This window comes from Jaculus jaculus, chromosome 1 (assembly GCF_020740685.1).
Source record: "Jaculus jaculus isolate mJacJac1 chromosome 1, mJacJac1.mat.Y.cur, whole genome shotgun sequence".
Lineage (NCBI taxonomy): Eukaryota > Metazoa > Chordata > Mammalia > Rodentia > Dipodidae > Jaculus > Jaculus jaculus.
The window spans coordinates 323,876,808-323,889,266 of NC_059102.1; the positions used below are offsets into that span (position 1 = coordinate 323,876,808).

At 44.3% G+C, this 12,459-nt stretch overlaps 1 protein-coding gene across 1 annotated transcript in view; it reads left to right on the forward strand.

The window, feature by feature from the left end:
- The first annotated feature begins 1,423 nt into the window (after positions 1 to 1,423).
- The window catches only part of Sccpdh (saccharopine dehydrogenase (putative)), a 37,231-nt gene continuing 26,195 nt past the window's right edge, over positions 1,424 to 12,459 (forward strand). Inside the window, exons 1-2 of the mRNA XM_045141494.1 lie at positions 1,424 to 1,647; positions 5,036 to 5,148. Coding sequence (XP_044997429.1) covers positions 1,470 to 1,647; positions 5,036 to 5,148 — 291 coding nt within the window. The 5' untranslated portion in view covers positions 1,424 to 1,469. The remainder of the gene's footprint in view (positions 1,648 to 5,035; positions 5,149 to 12,459) is intronic.

Below are 12,459 nucleotides of genomic sequence, written 5' to 3' on the forward strand. Positions count from 1 at the left end.
AGAAATGGCTTAGAGGTTAAGCACGCAGGTCTGTCTGATCTACGGCGGAGCCACCAAAACTGTCGGCTAAATTCAGCTTTTCCCTCTTTCCAAGGTATTTCAGACGTTTCACAGCAGTGATAAAGGGCGGGGAGCCAGGCATAGTGTCCCACGCCTCTAATCCCAGCTCTCAGGAGAAGATACTCCATTCAGTTTAAAGCCAGCCTCTTGCCTCAAAAATAATTCAAACAGGAAAAATAACTGTAGGAAAATTTAAATTTATCAGAGCTTATGTGGGAATAATTAATAATTAAAAAAAAATACCCGCCGGTAACTGGAAATTGGGCAGCTCTCAAAACCAGAACCGAGGGCTGGAAAATGGCTTAGCAGTTAGGGCATTTATTTGCCTGCGAAGCCAAAGGACTCAGGTTCGATTCCCCAGGACCCACATAAGCCAGATGCACAAGGGCCATATGCATCTGGAGTTCGTTTGCAGTGGCTAGAGGCCCTGGCGTGCCCATTCTCTCTTTCTGTTTGCAAATAGATAAATAAATAAATACAAAAAATAAAACAAGATAAACTAGAACCGATTCTGAGAAATGTAGAGCTGCACTATGGTCAAGTAGTATGCACCGAGCAAAAAAGGGAAAGGAAGGAGGCCAAACGAAGTGGCCCTAGGATTGAAAGCATGTCCACTCGGGCCAGGACTTTGCGTCCTCGGGGGTGGTTTCAGCAGGAGTGACTCCTGCAGGGTTTGATTTGGGGTCCCTCACTCCCAGCCCCGGGGACCGGCGTCCCCCTAATTGCTAAGGCTCCAGGTCGCCCTACTCCTCCTCTCGAGCTGCGCAAACAGCCCTGGGCGGACGAGCTCGTAAGGGCTCAGGGGCTGTGGCGTGGGCGACCGCGTCGGCCCGTCAGAGTTTCTCCAGGTCCCTCCGGGCAATGCCCTGGTGCAGCGAGAAGAACCAGCCCAGAGCGGTGCGGGACTTCGGAGCGAGCGAGCGGCCATGGGTCGGCGGCCCCTCCTGTCAGCCCCGGAAGACGACGACGAGGCCGCTCGGCCGAAGCCGCCCGAAGCCGAGGCCGCTCGGCCGAAGCCGCCCGAAGCCGAGGCCGCTCGGCCGAAGCCGCCCGAAGCCGAGGCCGCTCGGCCGAAGCCGCCCGAAGCCGAGGCCGCTCGGCCGAAGCCGCCCGAAGCCGAGGCCGCTCGGCCGAAGCCGCCCGAAGCCGAGGCCGCTCGGCCGAAGCCGCCCGAAGCCGAGGCCGCTCGGCCGAAGCCGCCCGAAGCCGAGGCCGAGCGGAGGCCCGGGCGCGCGTGGGCGTGGGCGTGGGCGTGGCCCGCGAGCGGCCCCGAGGGACCTCGGCGCTCAGGCCCCGGCGACCGCCGCCCGGACGAAGGCGGTTGCTGCGCCCGGTACTGGAGTCGCCGCCCGAGGCGCAGGCGCACTGGACTCAGCCCGCCCGGGGCCTGCGCTCGCCGTGAGCTCGTCATGGCGACCGAGCCGAGGCCTTTCCGCCTGGTAGTGTTCGGCGCCTCTGGCTTCACCGGTCAGTTCGTGACCGAGGAGGTGGCCCGGGAGCAGTTGGCCTCCGGGCTGTCATGGGCCGTGGCGGGCCGCTCCCGGGAGAAGCTGCAGCAGGTGCTGGAGAGAGCCGCCCTGAAGCTGGGTAAGGCGGCCGGGGCGGGCCGGGCGGCGGGGCGCTCGAAGGAGCGTCTTCCCGGGATGCGCCCGCAGGTCGCGAGCCGGGCCGAGGATGCTCCCGCGTCCTGTCGCGGCCTCCCTTCGCTCCGTAATGAAAGGCAGGAAGGGAGAAATCGGCGAGGTCCTTTCCCCCAGCACTTCGGAATGTCGCCCTCACGGGAGCCCGCTGTGGGTCCAAATGGTCCAGAACTTCGCCGCTCCGCTGCTCGTGCTGCAGCGGGCCGGTCGCCTGCGGAGGGAAACTGGATATTGGAGATCGATTCGACTCTTCGTTTCCCTTGTGTCTGAGGGCAAGAAAGCAAGCTTAGGCGTTTTACTGTTAAGATTATACTGCATGTGTGTATCATGTATGTATGCATGATGGATGGATGGATGGATGATGTATCTATATATGTATGATGTATGGATATATGATGTATGGCTGGATGTACGATGGATGTAGTTGTTTTGGTGCTGAGGGTTAAACCCAGGGCTTTTGTAAATGCTAACCCTACACTCCTCCTGAGTTGAGCTACACTGTTAGCCCTAGTTTACTTGTTTTGTGTGTGTGTGCTTTTCTTTATATATATATATGTATGTATATATATACATGTGTGTGTGTGTGTGTGTGTGTGTGTGTGTATATATATATATTTCATTTTTTGTTTATCTTTATTTAGTTATTTGAGAGGGACAGACAGGAGAGAGAGAGAGAGAATGGGCACACCAGGGCCTTCAGCCACTGCAAATGAACTCCAGATGCGTGCACCCCTTGTGCATCTGGCTAATGTGGGTCCTGGGGAATCGAGCCTTGAACTGGGGCCCTTAGGCTTCACAGGTAAGTACTTAACAGCTAAGCTATCTCTCCAGCCCTCTAATATATTTTTACTTGTAAGGTTTCTCCACTAGTCGTTTTTTTTTTTTTTTTTTTTTTTGAGACAGTGTAGGCTGACTGGAACTAGTCCAGATCTAGTTATTTATTATTCACTGAAAGTTTTTTTTATTGTTGTTCCTGGTTTGGATATTTTCTTATTCTTTTTTTCCCCCACATATTTTTGTTTACTGGTTGGTCAGTTAGTTTTGAGGTGTAGGGTCTACATATGTGGTCCAGGCTGGCCTTAATTTTTTTAAAAAATCTTTTTCTTATTGACAATTTCCATAATTATAGACAATAAACCATGATAATTTCTCCCTCCCCCACTTTCTCCTTCACAGATCCACCCTCCGTCATATCTCCTCCCCCCTCTCAATTAGTCTTTCTTTTATTTTGATGTCAGCATCTTTTCCTCCTATTATGAGGGTCCTGTATAGGTAGTACCAGGCACACTGCAAGGTCAAGGACATCCAGGCCATTTTGTGTCTGGAAGAATGCATTGTAAGCAGTCCTACCCTTCCTTTGGTTCTTACATTCTTCCCACTGCCTCTTCTGCAATAGACCCTGAGCCTTGGAAGGTGTGATAGAGATGTCTCAATGCTGAACACTCCTCTGTCTCAGTACTTTGATTATTTTCTTATTTTTTCCTTTTGTTTTCTTTTTCTTTTTTCAAGGTAGGTTCTTATTAGCTCAGGCTGACCTGGAATTCACTATGTAGTCTCAGGCTGGCCTCAAACTCATGGCAATCCTCTGTCTCCCAAGTGCTGAGATTAAAGGTGTGTGCCACTACGCCTGGCAATTTTCTTATTCTTTCAATGTTCATTCAACATAAATTTGAGTAGTTTTCCATGCTAGGTCCTGTCCTAAGTGTTATAGATACATTTGAGAAGAGAAAGGTACACTCAAACCCTGCCTTCCTGGTAGGGGGAGGCACCTAATTTAGAACTCTTGTAGCTTTAAAGTTTGGCAATTAGATCCCCTCTCTAGGCTAGACTGTGATATGGACCAATCACGTTTGTTAGTGCTACATGCTTTCAGTTTAATCTTAGAGTTCCACACAGAGTCCTGCTTGGAGTAGAAATACAGAATATTGTTTGTGGTTTTGTATAGAAGATAATATGCAGGTTAGACTCCTACAACTCTTTTAAAAAAATTAGTCATTTATTTGAGACAGAGAGAAAGGAGAAGAAAGAAAGAAAGAGGGAGAGAAATAGAGAAAGGAGAAAGAAGAAGGAAAGAAAGAAAGAGAGAAAAAAGAGAAAGAATGATAGATGCATGTGCTACCTTTTGTATCTGGCTTACATGGGCACTGGGAAATCAAGGCTGGGTCCTTAGGCTTTGTAGGCAAGCACCTTAAACTCTAAGCCATCTCTCCAGCCCACCTATAACTCTTTGTTTTTATTTATCTGAGAGAGAATGAGAGAGAGAAAGATACAGAAATAGGTAGGTAGAGAGAGAGAGAATGAGCCTGCCAGGGCCTCCAGCCACTGCAAATGAACTCCAGATGTGTGCACCCCCTTGTGCATCTTGCTTATGTGGGTCCTGGGGAGTCGAACCTGAGTCCTTTGGCTTTGCAGGCAAGTGCCTTAACCGATAAGCCATCTTTCCAGCCTCCACCTACAACTCTTAATGCTGTCATTGCCAACAATATCAGTGAATATTATTCCAGTTTTTTCTTGCCTGCTCAATGAGGCTTTACAGACGCAGTCTACTTACCTACCATTTATATTGTCAAAATCTGGTTACTGTGGGTGATGCAACTTGACCGGTGGTAACCTGTGTCAATCTGTTTTGTTAATCATTCCAGTTCTTTCCGTAAAAGCTTGGGTGATTTTATATAGATTGGATTACTTAAAAGTGATTGACTTCACATGGTGTTGATGTTGACAATATCCTATAACCCACTATAATTGGATCATATGTAATTGTTTAGTAAATGGTGAGGAATAATTGTAGTATTTCTTGAAAGAGGAATTTAAAAAGTGACTCAGTGTCTAAAGTAGATGGTGAAATTTTCACATTACCCAGATTTATATTATTGCTTGTGTTAAGTGCATTTAAAAAAAGATGGGCAGGGCTGGAGAGATGGATCAGCAGTTAAGTTGCTTGCCTGCAAAGCCTAACGACCTGAGTTCAATTCCCCAGTACCCGTGGAGTGCCAGATGCACTAAATGGTGCATGTGTCTGGCGTCCATTTATGGTAGTGGGAGGCCCTGGCACACCCATACACTCTGTGTCTGTCTTTTTGTGTGTGTCTCTCTCTCAAATAAATTAAAAAAAAAAAGATGGGTGGTAGTATTTGTAACCTTTAGTAGCAATTCAATTTCTTTGTGTTTTTCATTACCTGATTTGAAACAATTGTATTTTTAGTTTTAGAGTGTTAGTTTTCAGTCTTTTAGTGCATTTAATATATTTATTTCTAATGATTACTATAAAAAGAAGGTCTGGACAATCTAATATTGCATCAGGATTTGCTTTAAGGATTTTTTTTTAATTTTAGGAAGACCATCATTATCATCTGAAGTTGGAATAATACTTTGTGATATCACTAATCCAGCCTCACTTGATGAAATGGCTAAACAGACAACACTTGTCCTCAATTGCGTAGGACCTGTAAGTAATCAACCTTCCTTTGTTTTAGAACAAACAGTCCATTCACTTCTAGCAAAAGCTGGTATTTTATATTTCAGAGGAACATAAGGGCAGAAAATAGAAGAATGGGTTGAAGGTCTTAACCCTATATGGGGAGTATTTTCTTGTGAGAAACGTTTTATGCCACCAAAGTCTCTCAGAGAGGAGGTGATGAGCTTTCAGTGATAATGTATTGGGAGGGTGTGTGCTGGTTTGCTCATTGGTCATAGCTATGAAGGTCAGACTCCCCATACCCCCTACCCCATTTATTAGTTATTTTTTGTTTTATTTTATTGGTTTTACAAGATAGGGTCTCACTTTAGCCCAGGCTGACCTGGTCTTTATTATGTAGTCTCAGGCTGGTCTTGAACTCACAGTAATCCTCCTACCTCTGCCTCCCAAGTGCTGGGATTCAAGGTGTGCACTACCATGCCCAGCACCCCGCCCCATTAAAAAATATTTATTTATTTATATATATATATTTGAGAAAGAGGCAGAGAGAGGGAAAGAATGGGTGCACCAGGGGCTCCAGCTACTGCAAACAAACTCCAGATGCATGTTCCACCTTTTGCATTTGGCTTTACATGGGTACTGGGGAATCAAACTCAGGTCCTTAAGTTTTGCAGGCAAGTGCCTTAACCACTGAGCAATTTCTCCAGCCCACCACCCATTTTTAAACTATAAAAATATTTGCATTGCTGGGCATGGTGGTGCACACCTTTAATCCCAGCACTCAGGAGGCAGAGGTAGGAGGACTGTCGTGAGTTTGAGGCCACCCTGAGACTACATACTGAATTCTAGGTCAGCTTGAGCTAGAATGAGACCCTGCCTTAAAGAAACAAAAATAGGGCTGGAGAGATGGCTTAGTGGTTAAGTGCTTACCTGTGAAACCTAAGGACCCTGATTCAAGGTTCGATTCCCCAGGACCCATGTTAGCCAGATGCACAAGGGGGCGCACGTGTCTGGAGTTCATTTGCAGTGGCTGGTGCACCCATTCTGTCTGTCTCTTTCTCTCTCTCTCTCTTTGCCTGCCTCTTTCTCTCTCTGTCACTCTCAAATAATTTTTAAAAACCAAAAACAAATAAATAAATAAAATTTGTATCTGTAACCCAATTTATTTAGTATTCTTGTATTATTACATAAATAAAGGCCATACAAAAGGTAGAAACTAAGACAGGATTTGCTTATTTAATCATTCATTTATTGAATGCTTATTCTTTTTATTTATTTATTTTTATTAACAACTTCTATGATTATAAATAATATCCCATGGTAATGCCCTCCCTCCCCCCACTTTCCCCTTTGAAACTCCATTCTCCATCATATCCCCTCCTCCTCTCAATCAGTCTCTCTTTTGTTCTGATGTCATGATTGTTTCCTCCTATTATGATGGTCTTGTGTAGGTAGTATCAGGCACTGTGAGGTCATGGATATCCAGACCATTTTGTGTCTGAAGGAGCACATTGTAAGGAGTTCTAGCCTTCCTTTGGCTCTTACATTCTTTCTGCCACCTTTTCCGCAATGGACCCTGAGCCTTGGAAGGTGTAATAGAGATATTGCAGTACTGAGCACTTCTGTCACTTCTTCCCAGCACCATGGTGCCTTCTGAGTCATCCCAAGGTCACTGCCATCTGAAAAGAGAAGGTTCTCTACCAAAAGTGAGAGCACAAAGTAGCGCATATATCTGGAGTTTGTGGGGGCTGCAGGCCCCGGCGCACCCATTCTCTCTCTCTCCTCTTTTTCTCAAATAAATAATTTTTTGTTGTTGTAGTTTTGTTTTAGATTTTGAGATAGGGTCTCACTTTAGCCCAGGCTGACCTGGAATTCACTATGTAGTCTCAGGGTGATCTTGAACTGATAGTGATCCTCCTACCTACCTCTGCTTCCAGAGTGCTGGGATTAAAGGCGTGCACCACCACACCCAGCTCAAATAAGTAATTAAAAGAAATTTTTTTTTTTTTTAAGAAATTGACATTTGAGCAGAAACTAGAATGAAGGGAGAGAGTTAAGTCATATAATTATGTAAGGAGAACTTGTTCCAAGGACTGTAAGTACAAAGGTCCTGAGAGATGAGATTATGCTTGTCAGAATGAAGAAGATAAGGGAAGATAGTGAGGCTGTATGTGGGAGCAGGACAGAGAGGTAGACGATATACTGGAGATGTATTCAGGAGTTAGGTCATGTTAGAGTCTTACAGGCCATGGCCAAGATTTGGAGTTTCTTTTAATATGACCAGGAGTCATTTAGTGGTTGAAAGCAAGGTGTGATCTGATTGAATTTCTAAGTTCTTTAACTTCTGATGGGAAAAGTAGACAAGGGACCAAGAGTAGAATGGCCAAAGCCACTCAGGCTCTAGGGTAGTATTATCAGAAGAGGTTAAAAGTAGTTGGGTAAACTGAGTATGGTGGTTTATGCCTGCAGTCACAGCATTCTGAAGGCTGAGACAGGAGAATCTCAAGTTTGAGGCCAGTCAGGTTACATAGAAGGGCTCTGTCTCAAGAAAACAGAAAAAAAGGGCTGGAGAGATGGCTTAGTCGTTAAGGCACTTTTCTGTGAAGCCTAAGGACCCACATAGGTAAGCCAGATATACAAGGTGGCACATACATCTGGAGTTTGTATTGTCTAGAGGCCCTGGTGTGCTCATTCTCCCCTCCAATAAACAATAAATAAAATATTTATTTATTTATTTTTGGTTTTTTGAGTTAGGATCTTCTCTAGCCCTAGCTGACCTAGAATTCACTATAGAGTCTCAGGGTGGCCTTGAACTCGTGGTGATCCTCCTACCTCTGCCTCCTTAGTGCTGGGATTAAAGGTATGCACCACCATGCCCAGCAAAATATTTTTTTAAAAAAAGAAGCTGTTGGGTTCAGGGTGTGTGTGTGTGCATGCAGACACACAAACATACATAAAATGTACATACATACATACTTTTTTGTTTGAGACAAGATCTCTTCAATTAGCCTTGGCCAAGTGGAATTCACTATGGAGATCAGGCTGGTCTTGAACTTGTAGCAATCCTCCTGCCTCTGCCTCCCAAGTGCTGAGATTACAGGTATAGCTCATAGTAGCACTCTTGCTACACATGAATGAGATGGCTTCCAGACTTCTGGCTTCTTACAAGATTATTGTTAATGGTACTTACTGATCAAAAGAAGCCATCACAATTGGCAAGATATTTGGAAACTAAGCTTCTAGAATAAAAATTTCAAAACTGCTGGGCATGGTTAGCACCCACCTTAAATTCAAGCACTCAGTAGGTTAGAACATAGAGCTTGGAGAACAGGATTGAATTTTTTTTTTTAAATGAGAGAGAATTGGCATGCCAGGGTCTCCAGCCACTGGAATTGAACTCCAGATGTGTGCATCCCCTTGTGTGCATGTGCGACTTTGCATGCTTGCATCACTATGCATCTGGCTTACATGGGACCTGGAGAGTTGCACATGAGTCCTTAGGCTTCACAGGCAAGCTCCTTAACCTCTAAGCATCTCTCTTCAGTCCCAGGATTGCAATTTTTTTTTTTTTTTTTTTTTTTAGTTTTTTAGAGGTAGGGTCTCACTCTGGCTCAGGCTGACCTGGAATTCACTATGGAGTCTCAGGGTGGCCTCGAACTCACGGTGATCCTCCTACCTCTGCCCTCCTGAGTGCTGAGATTAAAGGCATATACCACCACGCCCGGCCCAGGATTGCAATTTTGATCTCTAAGTTAAGTGACTTCCCAGGGAAGAAATATCTGGTCTGAAATCAAGGATTGTGATTCTGACTTTCCCAATTTATATAAATGCAGGGGACTAAATTAACAACAACAACAAAAAAAACTTTTTTTGTTGTTGTTTTGTTTTTCAAGGTCAGTTTTCACTCTAGCTCAGGCTGGCCTCAAACTTGGGGCAATCCTACCTCTGCCTCCTGAATGCTGAGATTCAAGGTGTGTGCTCCTACCTCTGCCTCCCGAGTGCTGGGATTAAAGGTGTGTGCCTCTACGCTCAGCTAAAGAAAAATCTTAACAGCATAATAAAGTTGGGATAAGTTAGTGGGAACTTTTAACTTCAGGCTATGCAGTGGAGAAGTAGGCAAGGTATGACAAAAATAGCATAAGGAATAGACAGGTTGTGGCAAATAGAAAAATGTATAGTCTTTCCATATGGAGCCTCGATTTTTAACTATTAATGCTTTGCTGTAGCTTGCCAGTACTTGTGGATTAACCAACCAGTTGGCCTAAGGACCGTGATTCACTAGCTGAGACATGTGAAATGGCCCTAAAGCTGTAACAGCCAGGAGTTAGTCAGACAATGTAGAATAGAGGGAGGGTGTTTCAGGTAGTGGGAGCAAACCACTGCATATGAAAGTGCAGTTTATTAGAAAATTACAGTGTTTAAACTGCTGGAATGAGGGAATTAAGGGGCTGTGGTGTGACATGATGCTTGAGAACGTTGTGAAAATATGAGAAGTTTAACACTGGAGAGCTAGTGAAAGATTTTGAGTAGATATAGCAGTGGTACAAAAGGAAAAGTGGCATCAATTTTTTCATGCTAAAACAACAGTTTAGTATTTTGTTGAAAATGGGGCTACATTGGCTGTTGTGAGACCAGTTGGGTTATTTGTAGAAAACACCTACCTGGGGGTGTACTAGATTAGAGCATAGAGCTTTGAGAACAGGATTGCACTTTTGACCTCTAAGCTTCTCAGGGAAGAAATGTCTGCTCTGAAATCAAGAATTGTGATTCTGATTTCTCAAGTGTGACAGGTGATAAAAGTATGGGCCAAATTTCTGATGTAGAAAGGGAGGCGACTGACTTGACATATTTTGTTTTTGCAAGGTAGGGTCTCACTCTAGCCCAGACTGACCTGGAATTCACTATGTAGTCCCAGGGTAGCCTCAAACTCATGGAAATCCTCCTACCTCTGCCTCCTGAGTGCTGGGATTAAAGGCATGTGCCAACACACCCAGCTGATTTGGCATACTTTTTAGGGGACAGATTTGATAAAACTTGCTGATTTCCATGTAGTCAAGGCCAAGTGGTTAAGGCAATGGACCAGAAAACTTGCTTTCACAGGGAATAGTTTGAGAGATAGCCTCTAGATTTCTAACCTGAGATTGTGTGCAGGATGATAGTGTTAATGACAGAAAAAGTGTAAGGCCAGTGTGTGTGCCTGCTTTGTGCCAGGCTGTCTGTGTTCTCTAACTTCTCATGAGACCAGCTCAGTGAGGGAGACGCTATTATGATTCCCAGTGTTTGGATGAAGAGATTGCAGAGCAGATAGGCAAAGTGACTTGACCAGGGTACCTAGCTAATGAGTACAGAGCTTGGATTAAAATCTAATCTGGTTTTGAAGTTCGTGTTCTATGTTATACAGCCATTTGCACAGTTTTGTCTCTGTCTTCCCTTGTTGAGTATAGAAGAAAAAATGTTGGGAGAGGGCCTCAGGCAGTCTGAAGTAGAGTTTCTCTCTAGTCTTAAAATATGCTAGGAAGGGGAAGAGGAGAAACCAGTTTAGACAGAAAGGTAATGGATCTGGAGGTGACTCATTGAAGCCGAGGTCTCTAGGTCTCTGAGCATATGGGAGAATTATTTTAAAGATATGAACATACCCTGAGGGTTATCCCAGATGATATATTGAGTACAGAAAGAAAATAGAGCTTTGACTTCTTTTTTAATCTCAAACTTCTATTTTTGTATATTTAAAAAAAATATTTTAAGGGCTTTTCTATTTCCAGAAAGCCTTTCTTGTCTTCCTTCTCTTAAATTGTATCTATAGTATATAATAATATAATCCCTCTAAACCTTACCATCTGATCTGTGGATTTATCTTTTTTAAATTATTTTTCATTTTTTGAGGTAGGGTCTTACTCTAGGTCAGGCTGACCTGGAATTCACTGTGTGGTCTCACAGTGGCCTCAAAATCACAGCAGTGCTGGGATTAAAGTGCCCCACCATGCCCAGTTTATGATCTGTGGATTTCAGCTCTTTGAATTTATAAGATGAGAACTTGGTAGCCACTGACTCAGTGGAAGTTTTGTGTGACCATGACAGTCTGGAACCCTGACTTCTTGGTTGAAGCCTAACCAAGAGCCTCAAGAGGCACCGGCATTTTCAGACACCCTAATTTCCCTTATATTGATGCTTTGGCAGAGAACCCTAACCTATAGCATATTGGTGCATTGGCTGGAAAATCAGAGGTCAGTCCACATTCAGATGGTCCTATGCCAGCCTAAGTTCATATACCTGGACCTTTAATCTACATGGCCTAAAAGTTTACAAGCCCTAAAGAATCCCAGTTTGCTCAGTAGTCACTTCTCCGTGACTCCTCTTGTTTATACTCTTTCTCCCCAACATCTTTATCTAAGACTGTTCCCATACTATGTCAGTGCATTTTTGGGGTCCCTTAAATAGATCCACTGGAGAGGTTTCCCAGCTGCTATCATACCTGATGACCCCACTTGACTCAAGGAAGCCAGATCAGTCGTCACCCCACTCTCTTAATACCAGGTTGAGTCACTTCAGAATGAGTTAACAGGGCAGTTTAGCAAGGACAGGGTACTAAAGTAAAAGTGAGGAATGTCCTTGAGGGTGTCCTTGTAGTCTTTCAGTTTGCAAGATATCAGAGAAGGGTCGGGCTTATCTTTGTCTCTTGCTGCTAAAGGAATTCCTTAGGTCTAGTTTGCCTTAAACTCAACCCAAGTCTCTCCCTAAAAAGGAGTTCTCCTTTTCTGGAGGATTAAGATTTCTGGAAGGATTCAGGCTGATCTCCTATGTAGAAACCTGACAGCATCAGGGCTGGTTAGCTCAGTTCACATTAAGAACCTAGAAAAGACCCCAGTCTGGGTCTCTTGATGGGCTTTTCCATTTTCAAAAATGCCCTCTTGCCTCTTTGAGCAAGAGCTTTGCCTGCCTTCCTTCTCTTAAGTTCTATCCATAATTTAATAAAATATCTCTAATCTTAATATATATATACATACATACATATATATATATACACATACATACATATATCTTTTGGATCTAACCCAAGTGAATTACTTATATAAAACTTTCCATTTTGGGCTGGAGAGATGGCTTAGTGGTTAAGCGCTTGCCTGTGAAGCCTAAGGATCCCGGTTCAAGGCTCGACTCCCCAGGACCCACGTTAGCCAGATGCACAAGGTGGCGCATGCATCTGGAGTTAGTTTGCAGTGGCTGGAGGCCCTGGCGCACCCATTCTCTCTCTCTGTCTGTCTCTGCCTCTTTCTCTCTCTATCACTCTCAAATAAATAAAAATAAGCAAAAAAAAATTTTTTAAAAGAAACTTTCCATTTT